General features: G+C 37.1%; 3 protein-coding genes across 4 annotated transcripts; all 3 read right to left on the reverse strand.

Moving 5' to 3' along the window:
* Positions 1-954: 954 nt before the first annotated feature.
* LOC120204383 lies at positions 955-1,893 on the reverse strand. 2 transcript variants are annotated; one of them, XM_039204484.1, is made up of 3 exons: positions 1,569-1,893; positions 1,430-1,474; positions 955-1,298 (listed from the first exon to the last, which is right to left on the reverse strand). In XM_039204484.1, exons 1-3 carry the CDS (start codon positions 1,834-1,836, stop codon positions 1,180-1,182), a joined length of 432 nt encoding a protein of 143 aa, XP_039060415.1. In that variant the 5' UTR covers positions 1,837-1,893; the 3' UTR covers positions 955-1,179. The 2 variants fall into 2 exon arrangements, with proteins under 2 accessions (XP_039060415.1, XP_039060414.1); XM_039204483.1 differs by having other exon boundaries at positions 955-1,322; positions 1,569-1,890.
* Positions 1,894-4,634: 2,741 nt separating this feature from the next.
* LOC120204382 (probable calcium-binding protein CML18) lies at positions 4,635-5,397 on the reverse strand. The gene has a single exon (XM_039204482.1). The coding sequence runs from the start codon at positions 5,318-5,320 to the stop codon at positions 4,823-4,825; it is 498 nt and encodes a 165-aa protein (XP_039060413.1). The 5' UTR covers positions 5,321-5,397; the 3' UTR covers positions 4,635-4,822.
* Positions 5,398-6,654: 1,257 nt separating this feature from the next.
* On the reverse strand, positions 6,655-10,338 carry LOC120204379 (homeobox-leucine zipper protein HDG5-like). Its single transcript, XM_039204479.1, has 10 exons — positions 10,186-10,338; positions 9,954-10,108; positions 9,758-9,875; positions 9,247-9,429; positions 8,732-9,175; positions 8,546-8,644; positions 8,070-8,457; positions 7,717-7,985; positions 7,548-7,643; positions 6,655-7,467 (listed from the first exon to the last, which is right to left on the reverse strand). Exons 1-10 carry the CDS (start codon positions 10,315-10,317, stop codon positions 7,015-7,017), a joined length of 2,337 nt encoding a protein of 778 aa, XP_039060410.1. The 5' UTR covers positions 10,318-10,338; the 3' UTR covers positions 6,655-7,014.
* Between the last annotated feature and the right edge of the window lie 1,909 nt (positions 10,339-12,247).

Raw genomic sequence — 12,247 nt, forward strand, 5'->3', positions numbered from 1 at the left:
TTCAATCAAACCTAATCTCATGTCAAACCTACATTGCATGGCAGCCTTGTTTAAATTAAAAACAAGCAAACCCTTTGAAATTTATTTGAATTAATCACTTATATATTTGAAATTTGTTTGAATTAATCACTGATATTTAATATATTGATTAATTAATTTAAATTGAATTTTACATAAACCAATTATAAAGCGACCTTCTCAATCTATTTTGTTCTATACATAAACGGTAGTAAACGGTAAGATTTAAACGCTAGGATTTTGTTTAGTGCCTCAGTCGTAAACGCTAAGATCTAATCAAGGTTTGATATTTTGATGCCTCGGTTGTTTGGTTAGCAAACCCTTTTGATGGCTTATAATAGGAATTTAAGAGCTCCATTCATTTCAATTTCACCGAATTCGTGGGACCCCGAATCGTTAATTTGGAAGTTAACAATTAGTATGATTTTTTACCAAACAGTAATTGAGCCAATAGAACTCTGGGGTAACCACCGACAGCTTTTGTTGCTGACGTAACATTGTGTTCAACTTTTGACACGTGTTTAATCCAAACAAGCATTGCTTTCTTCACCAACAGAGTCTAAAAATTCATCAAAACCCCAATAATTAACAAGTGGTTTTTTATAAGAAACAAATTAAACACACTTTAATCACACGCGTAATAGAAAAACCAAGAAATGAAGAGTTGAGATATTCACCGCTGGAGCAGTTAATAGGTTCGTGTGATTAGTACAACTTTCTAGCTAGCAATTAGCATCCCCAACGCATCATGAGGAGCAATAACGGTCCGAATTTCCAGCTGGATTCCACCCTTAGTTAGTCCCACTAACTTACACCCCACCCACGAGGCGTATATTAGCCAATTTGAAATTTTAAAACAATAGTTCTCGAAGTTTCTTCAATTTTTTATCTTCTATGATCGTATACAGAAAATATAATTTATGTGAAGGAAGATGATAAAACAACTGACCAGGAGCTGCGCACGTACCGGCAGCTAAGATATTTGCTTCTCAAACCAACAAATTAACATTCAATTTAAATATACATGTTCAACAAAAAAAAATGCCTCTCACGTGCAAGTATAACCAGCACGTGTTGGCATATAGTCAGCTAGACCATGAACGACATCGGAATCGTAAGAGAGAGAGAGAAACCGATCGATGGAAAACTGAAGGAGGCCGCCTAGAAATCGGCGATTTTCCGGTGAGGACGATACTTCGAAACGAACTTATCAAGCTCTTGCAAATTCCTCTGGCTTCGAATAGCCAAAACATCGCCTCTCTGAATCTCCATAAATCGGCCTAAATCGCCGATTTCGCGTGAATATGTGAATTACGAAAGCATAAAAAGAAATAAGCAGCAAAAGAAGAAGTCGCGAAACCGAAAATACAATAACTAAAATGAGAAAAAGTGAGCTGAAGCTACATTATACCTAAATGCTTTGAGGAATGCTTGAATCCGTTAAAATCTGCCAAATCTGAGACAAAAACATAAGAATAAACGATGAAGATTACACTTGAATAACCTATCCTGTTAATGGCGACGGCTGTTGGAGAAAGCGAAAAACGTACCAGATTGAGAAGGACTGTGAGAATTTAGGTAAAGAATGAGGAAGCAAAGGAGAGTGAGAACAGGAATGAGATGAATGAGATTCTCAGACTTAGGAGGCGACGGCAACGACGGAGAAGAAGGCGAAAAAGACAATCGAAGAGGTTGACTGTCTTTGCGATCCTCGCCGTCGATGATAACTCGGCGTTTGTGATCATCGGCTCTGGTAATATCTTCTCCACCATGGATGTGGAGCTTGGAGGTGGGAGAGCCTAAGGATAGTCTTTGCATGTTTGTAGTGAGAGGAAAGTGAGAAATGAGGCTTAGAATTAGATGCGCTTTGGCCTTCGCTTATTTCAGTATATTTCTTAAAGGTGTTTTAGGTTTTACTTAAGCCGTCGTTTAGCAGAGTAGCTTAGCTTAAGTAAGCATTAATCATTCGTCGGCTCTTTATAAGAAAACGGAAAGAGTAATTTTAAAATTAATTAATATAAAAATAAATATACCAATTAATATTACAGATTCATATTTATTCCGAAGGATTGTAAAAGATATCCTACCATGAAATATTTATTGTAATTTAATTTTGTTAGTAAAACATTCAGAAATAAAATTTAAATTTTAAAATAAAAATAAAAATATATATGATTATAGATAAATATCTACCTTTCGTTATCTTAAATTTAAATAATTTCTTTCTTAAAAGGGAAAACTACTTTCGGCAACATTGAACTTTATCCACTTATTCGTTTAAATCTTTAAATTTTTAATTTGGTTAATTATAAAATTAAATTAAATTTTACATTCCATTATACAACTTTGTCGTTAAATAGGTAACGAGACGATAACATGACTAGCGGTTGTTGACGTGATCTGTCACACCAAAACGACACCATTTTGATACGACAATTCTAATACCTAAAACGATATCATTTGAGACACTAAACTTTAAAGGTCATGGGCGGATTTAGGGGTGAACCTACTGCCCATCCCATGCCCCAATATATATATATATATATATATATATATATATATATATATATATTTTATATATTTCTTTTGTAGCAAGGTAAACATATTTCTCTTGTTCTTTTACTATTTCTTATCTATTTCATGATATCTTTCAGGCTTTGATTGCTTTTGCATTGTATGAAGGAGTTGTTACTATTCATCAGTGGTAGGGGTGAGCTTTTAATCAAGTTAAAAAATTTCGAGTTATTCGAATGAATGAGTTTATTTATTGATTAAACTTTATTTGAAATTTTTCCAAGTTCAGTCGATTCAAATTGAGTTTTTTTTCGAGAGGAGCTCTGCTCACCCTTAATCAGTAGACACTGGAGTTAGTGAAATGATATTATGAGATTCGATTGAATATGGATTTGTCAGCAGGCTCTTGAAACATTCATGAAAAATTTCAGTCATTAGTTATTAACAGCATTTTCTCAATATTTTCTCCACTGGGTGTCTGTTTTCATATCCGAAAGAAATTCGGAGAATTGAGGTCTGCAGACTGTGACAAATGGTCATAGTTAATCAAATTAAGGCCCGTTTCCATTTTTTTAATCATCGATAGACTTGCATTTCTCATAAACTCTAGTTTGGACAAATGGACAACTTGAAACTGTCACGGGACTTGGGATATGGCTTGCATTTCTCCCATTATTTCTGTACTTGATTCCTTTTTGCGGAGTAGTATGCGCTTAGTTTTCACCGTTTCTTACGATTTAAATTTGTGTTGAAGTGTCACATAAGGAGGCAGAGTTAGTCCCAACGTTTACCGGCATGTATTGCTAGCAGGGCATATTCTTCTGACCAGCACATTAGTTCTGAGAAATGGTTTCAGTTTGAGATAATCATGTGGATACTGTGTATTCTTAGTTCTATTTAACGAAACTTCCCCTACAGACATGCCTATGAGTTATAACCGAGCATATGAATGTAAAAAGGGGTCAACATTTTTCTTTTAAGTTGAAAGAATGTGAGTGAAATTTATCATATTTGTACATCATTCAACCTCTTTTCTTTATGCCTTTCCAATTAGGTGCTTGGATGTTCATTGAAAATGTCTAAAAATATTCCATGTTTACTTGAATGTTTTGATTGATATCTAGACATGGAACAAGTGACGAACTCAACATCATTGAAAATTTCACGAATCATCCAGTCACCTTCAACGTGGCTGTTGGACATCTTTTTAGATCATCGACGAACACATGGGCCAATTCCTTCACTACAATTGCAATGATGATTCGGCCGCCAAGTGCTGCCGGAAACACAACTCAATGCAGGCATTTAAGTAGCAATGGATCTGACACATCGAGGCTGAACTATGTGAGAGGCGAGGGAGTTATTACGAAGGATATAATGCAATGGATGTTGCGCTAGTGCAGGAAAAACCCCATCTCTGTTACCATTTTTGGACTTCTAAAACTATCAAATTTTCACAAGAAGCACCAAACTGGGTGCTGCAAAACTGTTATTATGAAGAGACTCGGTGCTTCGGATTCTGCATGATTTTTTAAGTGGTTTAGATGGGAATATTGTTCCCTTTAAAAAAAATTAGATTAGAATAGTTGTGTCTGTAAGATATATACGTTATCAATTAAGATATATACGTTATCAATTAGTTAGGAAAGTTTTAAATGAATACTACTTTGTAAATACCAAACGCTATCCAATACTTCCTATATAGAAGTTTTGTACTTGGTCGTGAGCCTAAGACTCCCTGAACATAAACTTTATACTTAATCATTAATTTATATCTAATGCACAAAAAGAAGGGAATTAAACCCAAGATATCTATTATTATGATAGAATGATTTGATTCGGGTTTAGGAGGCTTTTACCCAACTAAAACATTCGATCCATCTTTTGATATAAAACTCGTACTCAATCTAATTTGATTTAATAGAAATATAGATATATACAATTAATTTTATCCTATAAAATTGGGATCTAATTAAAAAATAATATAGATAGAAGTATTATTGTAATTATGCTTAAATATATAAAATATAATTTTATTTTTTTAGATAAAGTAAAATATATTTACCAAAAATTCAAATTCAACCCTAATAGAACATATATTCCGAACCTTAGAATTTATTCATCTACCACCTGAAATAACAAATGTGATTAACACAAAAATATTGTGTTAACTACACAAGTAACAAGTAAGAAACAAGTAGAAACAAATGATATATGAATTTAAGCCAGAAGAGTGACAAGGAAACATAACCACAAAAGAGACAAAGTCAACGTATTGAACTAAATCCAATCATCCCCATGAATTATCAAACGCGGCGTTAGAAACGGCCTGTGAGAACTCCTCAAAACTAATCATCCCATCCCCATCGGTATCCGCCTCCTTGATCATCCCCGTCAACTCCTCCGCCGTCAGCGCGTGCCCAAGCTTCGCCATCGAATGCGCCAACTCGGCTGCCGTAATGTATCCGTTCCCATCCCTATCTAACATCTTGAACAACTGCCTCAGCTGCTGCTCACCGTAGGGCGACTTCTCCGACAGCATCTCCGGCGCCACCAGGGACACAAACTCCGAGAACTCAACCAACCCGTTGTTGTTCGTGTCGGCCTTTTGTATCAAGGCCTCGACTTGGTCGGAGCTGGGTTCCAAGCCTAAGGACCGCAAAAGAGAACCGAGTTCCAGCTGCGTCAGGCTGCCGTCGTTGTTACGATCAAAAGATCTAAAGATTTCTAGTAGCTCGGCGATTTGCTCATCGTCTAGCTTGACTGGTTCCTTACCGCTCATTTTCATAGATCGGAAGCCACAAATCTTAAAACAATCTCTTCTATTGTGTACCCTAAGAACCAAAAAGCATCACAAAATGATTGAGCAAAACTCTTTTGAAAGTAGAAGGATTCGTGTTCATACATATTTAAAAGATTATGAACAAGTCTGCGTCGTGTAGACAAAGTTTATTGTATTAAGGGTAAATTAGACTAAGGACAACTTAACTATTTAAGTATTGTCAATAAGTCACCAGCCTCATGGCTATTAAAAAATAGTATAACTAGACATCTAGTCCTCAATATTTATAAATGTCATTATTTTATTAGAGATTAAATTTATTAAATTAAATTCAAACTATGAACAGATTAATAATTTACGTCGTCGTGGTCGTAAGATACCGTTGAAGGGGAAGTATATGAATTCTTAATTTTTGATTTATCGAGAAGTATATGCATTGACTCAGTCATTTTGATTTCAGCTTCCCAAATGTTTTTTATATTTAAAAAAAATTACGTGTGCCATATGTCTCCATACCTTTTCAGAAATTTAAAATTTGATCCCAACTAATTTTTTTTAATATTTTTGTATCTTTTTTTTCTTTGATTTATGTTTAGTCGAGAGCGATATCAATCTTAATGTTAATTGTCGACTATAAGTGAATATTAGTTATCTTTTTTTATATTATATCTTTTTTTTCTTGAGTCTTTTTAATTTTGTATAAGAATCTACGTCATTGTGATAGGCTTTTCTCTATTCTTATGGCACGATCCTTATATTTTTTTTTTTTTTGCATACATTTGCGGTCGTTTTGGTACTCGTACAAAAACCATCACTTCATTTATTTTCTGATTGATTTGTAGTTGGTCATGTATAGTTCTATTCCCTCTTTGATAAAATGTTGTCTGCCGAATCAGAATTGTGTAACGAAGTAGCCTGCCAAATTGTTTGATTCGCTCACCACTCCTTACACTTTGTAAAGCGTCTCATTCGACATAGACAAAGGGTTTTTGTGAAAGTTATTGGGTTTTGATGTTGGTCGTCATTCTTAATGGATGATTTTATTTTTCTTCGTATCTTTAGGTTTAGTATTTTATTTTTGTATGAGTATTTCAATGACTATTCTCTCCAATTTTCTCTTTATATAATTTTAATTCATTCCATTATTAATAAAATCCAATTGTAATTATTCAAAAAAAAATGATCCCAACTTCAATTTCTTTAGAAACTATTAGATTTATTAAAAATAAAAAATATCTAAATTTTATCGTTCTCTTGTATTATTTACTATTTTGTTCGCTTGATGAGTTATAATAATAATAATAATAATAATTAAGTAGAGGCAAACATAACTGAATTGATTAAAAGTCGAAAAGCAGCATTCAAATTAAACAAGAAGGGCAATAACGCAGAAGTCAATACCCGAACCAGTACCACCACCCTTGCTAATCGGTGAGGACCCAATTTTAGGGTTTACCAGAAAGCGAGGGCCACAACTGGTGCGCTCTTGACTCCCTCCACCTATTGCCGCTACAGTCTTTCACCACAACAAATATTACATCTTTATTTACCACATAAAACTACTGAAACTCCTACCAACTAGACAATTTCCACCACTTGATTTTCACTAAATTACCGATAACTTCCCCAATTTGTCATCCCATCTTCAACTCCATTAAAAAACCGAGGATATTACGGGTAATTCACGAAGAAACATGACCCTATTTTTCTGGTGCATTAGCAGCCTCGCTGCAAGAACCTGAGCCTGCACTATTCCCTTTATCGGGGCAGCTAAGGGTGCCACTGCCACTACTCAGAGCAACACGGATTTGGTGAACGGTTGTGCATAAATGGTTGTTGATGCCGGCAATGCTCGACAGATTGATCTTCGCTGATTGAATTGTGCTGGCAAGTACTTGAAGTCCGACGGTGAGTAGACTGCCTGCAGATATATGCCCTTCTGCATCTTCGGTATCGTGGGCATCTTTGATGAGTTCCATTGGGGTTATGAAAAAGCCTAGGGGAAGCAATGGGATGCAAGATGGGTCATCCCCGCTCATCGCAAGCTGAACGGAATTGACATCCACAGTTGAGTAAACAACGAGGCTACCGGAGCGGTCTGTGCAGCTCTCTTGCAGCATCAGCTCTACGTTTTGGGAGGAGTTGCCGGCAACCTGTATTTAATCTTATTAGAAGTTATAGGGTTAAATATGTGGAAATGCAACTTTTAGCAATTGGAGAAGGTAATTATTACATTGATTCTAAGAAGTGAAATGCAGTTCCCCGGGTGGGCGCCATTAGCAATGTGAGCCACCTCATGCAAAGCATTCCCATTTGAAAGAACCTCCAGCTGCAAAATATTACATTAGAATACATCATTTTGAGAGGAAGCTAAGAGAGATAGAGATGAAAGTAAATGGAACCTGAGTTCTGCGGCGTTCATCCCTCAAAAGATCAAAGACTTGGTGGTGAGGATAGGGCAGAAAAGTAGTGGAAACAGCACAAAGAATGAGTCCATTGGGTTGGCCTGCTTCACTCACTTTCCTCGTCGTGATTCTAACAGTATCCTCGAAGGAGTCCGGAATTGCCGTCCATAACTGACCGCTGGAGCTGCTGATGTTCACACAGAATGTTCTTATCATCCTTTGAGATAGTCTCATTAGATTCTTCCTTGCTTCAGGTGAAGGTATCACTGAAAGTGAAAGAATAAACAGGTACTGTAAAATCTGATTGTAATGGAAGCCAATTCATAAAAAAAATGTAGAATTTATTGAACCTCCAATGTCAGTGATGTTTCTGGCCATGAGGCTAGCAATCCTTTCGCATTGTCTCTCTAAAACAGCTAACCAACGATTCGCTCCGAAAGCCATCCCACTGTTAACAAAGTGAGTAAATATGTGATGGATTGGTTTCTCCTCAATCTCAGCATGTTCAACCCATGTAACCATCGAGTAGCCGTTAGGCATGTCATGAATCAAACAGCCAGAGGGCCTTCTCTTGTACAAGGGAAATGAAGACTGTAAGTTATTATGAAAGCCATCCAGTGGGAAATCAACAATTGCCCAATACGTTTGGTCCTCCAGATTTTGCTGTTGGCAATAACGAAGGAAATAAGTCTCTCGTGTGGGCACCAATGGAGATAGAACATGCAATTCTGCATACATCTGCTCAAATAAACAAAGCCAACTCATCAGATTGAGGATTAAGTTCAATGAATATAAAGTAGGCATTGCATGAAATGAGAGTGTATACCAGCTGGAGGCAACCATTAGTCCCTGAAACACCTGGTGATATAACTTGAATACTTTTGGCTCTGGCCACTATTGATGGAAAGAGCTCGGCCCATTTGTTCTACAATTGTAAAGAAATCATTTCAAAACCAGACTTTTGTCATTAAAAATAGCTATCGAATAGAAAATTCAAGGAAACGAAGCATACGGCATCGAGAAATGCTTCTATCAAAGTGATGCTATTCATTATAACGACTGCACTGTCACGGCTAGCTTCAGTCCTGAACTCACTCGAGCGCTGCTTGAGATTTAATGGCCAATGGAACACCTTGGCATGCTCTTCCAGGTTAAGTAATTCCTTTCCATTTTTGTTGTTTCGAATCCAAAGAGGTTCATTTGCTAGGCACATCTTCACCAGTTCATCAACGGCGGACATAGCAAGCTCCATTGCAATAGTTTTCTCCTCCTCCATTAAAAACAAATTGTTATTCTCAGGAAAGGAGTCTGCTTCAGACAGTATAGGAGCCATGGGCTCTGGGAATTGCCTTGGATATATGTTCATGTCCAATTCTAATGAAGGTGGCATCAATGAACCCATTGTTTGGATTGGCCGTCCCATATATCGTGAAGCAATGGCGCAGACCCGTTCCAACTGTTAAATGATGTCAACATTAACTCCAAGTATGAATAACTAGAGCAAAAAGTAATATCGTGAGTGATAACCTCTTCTGCAAGTCTTGCATTCTCCACACGAAGTTCTTCGAAGGAAACACCTCCAGGCACAGGCGGGCCGCCACAATTTGGACAAACGAGTTTACTGAGTTCCGCTTGAAGCCGGTAAAACTCATTCTTGAGAGACTCATTCTCAGCTCTAAGTATGACATTCTCAGATCGATCTTGTTGAGCCTGACAATTAATTTAAACCAAGAATTTAAGTACATCCTTAAGAGCCAAAATGACTAATACATAAATTACTTTATCTGCATTAATTGTGAGAACCCTTTGCGAGGAAGAACATGAGCAGGTAAATGAGTTTAATGCTGAACCCAGTCCACATTTATGAAGACAGACTGTAGTTGCCAAATTAAAGAAGAAAGAACCCTTCTCATCAGTTTAGGGTTTGAACTGGTTTTTTTTCATGCAAACCCATCAACCAAAGCGTTTCCTTGGGGATTCGGTGATAGGATTTGTTTTTCGGTAGAGAAAGATGAAACAAGTGGGTTTTTAAATTCACCTTCATCTGAGTGCGGCGATTTTGGAACCAAAACTTGACTTGGCGAGGCTTAAGGCCAAGCTCTTGGCTCAGTCTCATCCTTTGCTTGTCATCGGGATGTGGACATTCCTTAAAAACACTGTAAAACACCAAACATTTCTCTATATATAAACATCAACAAGAGTTAAAAAAAAGAGTTAGGGTTAAGTGCAAATACGCTTCCATTTCTTGGATCTGGCCAGCAGTGTGACGATGGTAACTTTTCTTCTTGACGGATTTTTCACCACCACCATTCTCTTCACTCTTGTCATCAGCTTGTACTTCACTACCAGACCCACTTTCCATGTCCTCTTTTAACCCATTTTCTTCTTTCTATTTAAAGTCACACAAAATGAAAAACAAAAACAGTGCAACTCGAGCAAGAAGAAGGATCCAGACAGGGAACTTACAGGGATCATAGGAGGTAAAGGCTCGAATGGCAAGAAGCTGAAATTAGGGTTTTGATATGTTGATGAAAACAAGGCTTCTGAAGAAACCACGTTCCCTCCCATTGATGACATCACTTGACAATCTCCATACATTTTTCCTTTACTTTGCAGTCACTGTTCAACCATATATAGAAGACAACTGCATCAAATATATAAATATATGTATATATTGTTGGAAATAAAACACTCACACAAACAACTTTTATTGAAACTCAAACAAATATTACAAGAGTACTCTCACTCAAAAACAAGAACTACAACTCACTCTTATAAGACCTTGCTTCTTCACTCACTTAGAAGCTCTTAATTTTTCTTGATGCTTAAAACTAAAATGGGAAGGGGTATTTATACTACTCAAGAACAATCCTACACCACACAAATAAAACTAATTTAAACCATTACAAATTCAACAAAATATCTAACTCTCACCTAACTAAATTGATGTAAGCAATGACATCATTAATTAAATGATGTAAGCAATGACATCTTTAATTAAATGATGTAAGTAATGACATCAATTTAGTTTGGGTTTGGGTTTAGGCTCCCATAATGGATCAAGTTTATGATCCAACACCCTCCCTTAAACTTGATCTCGTGACCCCTAGTAGGTTCCTTAATCTTAAGAAGTCTTCGCTGGTCAGTGGCTTGGTAAAAATATCAGCAACTTGATCTTGTGACTTCACATATTCAACTTCCACATCTTTTCTTGCAACACACTCCCTTATATAGTGGTAGCGAATATCAATGTGCTTGCTTCGATCATGGAATACTGGATTCTTTGCTAAGGCAATGGCTGACTTGTTGTCGACACAACCTTGGTAGGCTCTTCTTGTATCAAACCAATCTCCTTCAATAGATTTCTAAGCCAAATTGCATGACAAACACATGAGGTAGCAGCAACATATTCCGCTTCACAAGTGGATAATGTGACAATCGGTTGTTTCTTTGACATCCATGTGAATGCAATATCTCCCATGAAAAATACGAATCCAGTAGTGCTCCTTCGATTATCTATGTCTCCACCCCAATCACTGTCGCTATATCCAACAAGCTTGTAATCATTAGAAACTGAATAGAACAAGCCAAAGTCAATTGTACCTTTCAGATAGCGAAGAATTCTCTTTGCGGCTTTAAAATGGGTGGTTGTTGGGGATTCCATGTAGCGACTAACCAATCCAACTGCGTGAAGAATATCGGGTCTCGTGCAAGTTAGATAGCGTAGACTTCCTACCAAACTTTTGAAGAATGTTGGATCTACACTTTCGCCTTCTTCATGTTTGGTCATCTTGATCCCGTATTCTGCCGGTGTGCTTATTGGCTTACAGTTCTCCATCTTGAACTTCTTCAGTATCTCCTTTGCATAACTTTCCTGTGAAATGAAAATTCCATCATTTTGTTGCTTAACTTCAATGCCAAGGTAGTACGCCATGAGCCCCATGTCTGTCATCTCGAATTCTTTCATCATCACATCCTTGAATTCATTAAACATGCTTGGGTTGCTTCCAGTGAAGATCAAATCGTCCACGTAGAGGCACACGATCAAAATATCTTCATCTTTGATCTTGATATATAGAGCATGCTCGTAGGGACATTTGTTGAAGCCATTCTCTTGGAAGTACTTGTCGATTCGGCTATTCCATGCCCTTGGTGCTTGTTTTAGCCCGTAAAGAGCCTTCTTCAACTTCAACACCTTGTCTTCATGCCCTTTGACTTCATAGCCTGATGGTTGCTGAATGTAAAGTTCCTCTTCAAGAACTCCATTTAGGAAGGCGGACTTTACATCCATCTGTTGTATCTTCCACTTGTTTTGAGCTGCCAAAGAAATGATTAGTCTGATAGTCTCCAATCGAGCAACAGGAGCAAATACCTCATCATAGTCAATTCCAGCCTTTTGACTATAGCCTTTAGCAACTAGCCTCGCCTTGTGCCTTTCAATCTCTCCTTTGGCGTTTTGCTTTGTTTTGTACACCCATTTGACACCTATCGCCTTATGTCCCTTGGGAAGTGAGGTAAGTTCCCATGT

Source organism: Hibiscus syriacus, unplaced genomic scaffold (genome assembly GCF_006381635.1).
Source record: "Hibiscus syriacus cultivar Baekdansim isolate YM2019G1 unplaced genomic scaffold, ASM638163v2 tig00010865_pilon, whole genome shotgun sequence".
Taxonomy (NCBI): Eukaryota; Viridiplantae; Streptophyta; class Magnoliopsida; order Malvales; family Malvaceae; genus Hibiscus; species Hibiscus syriacus.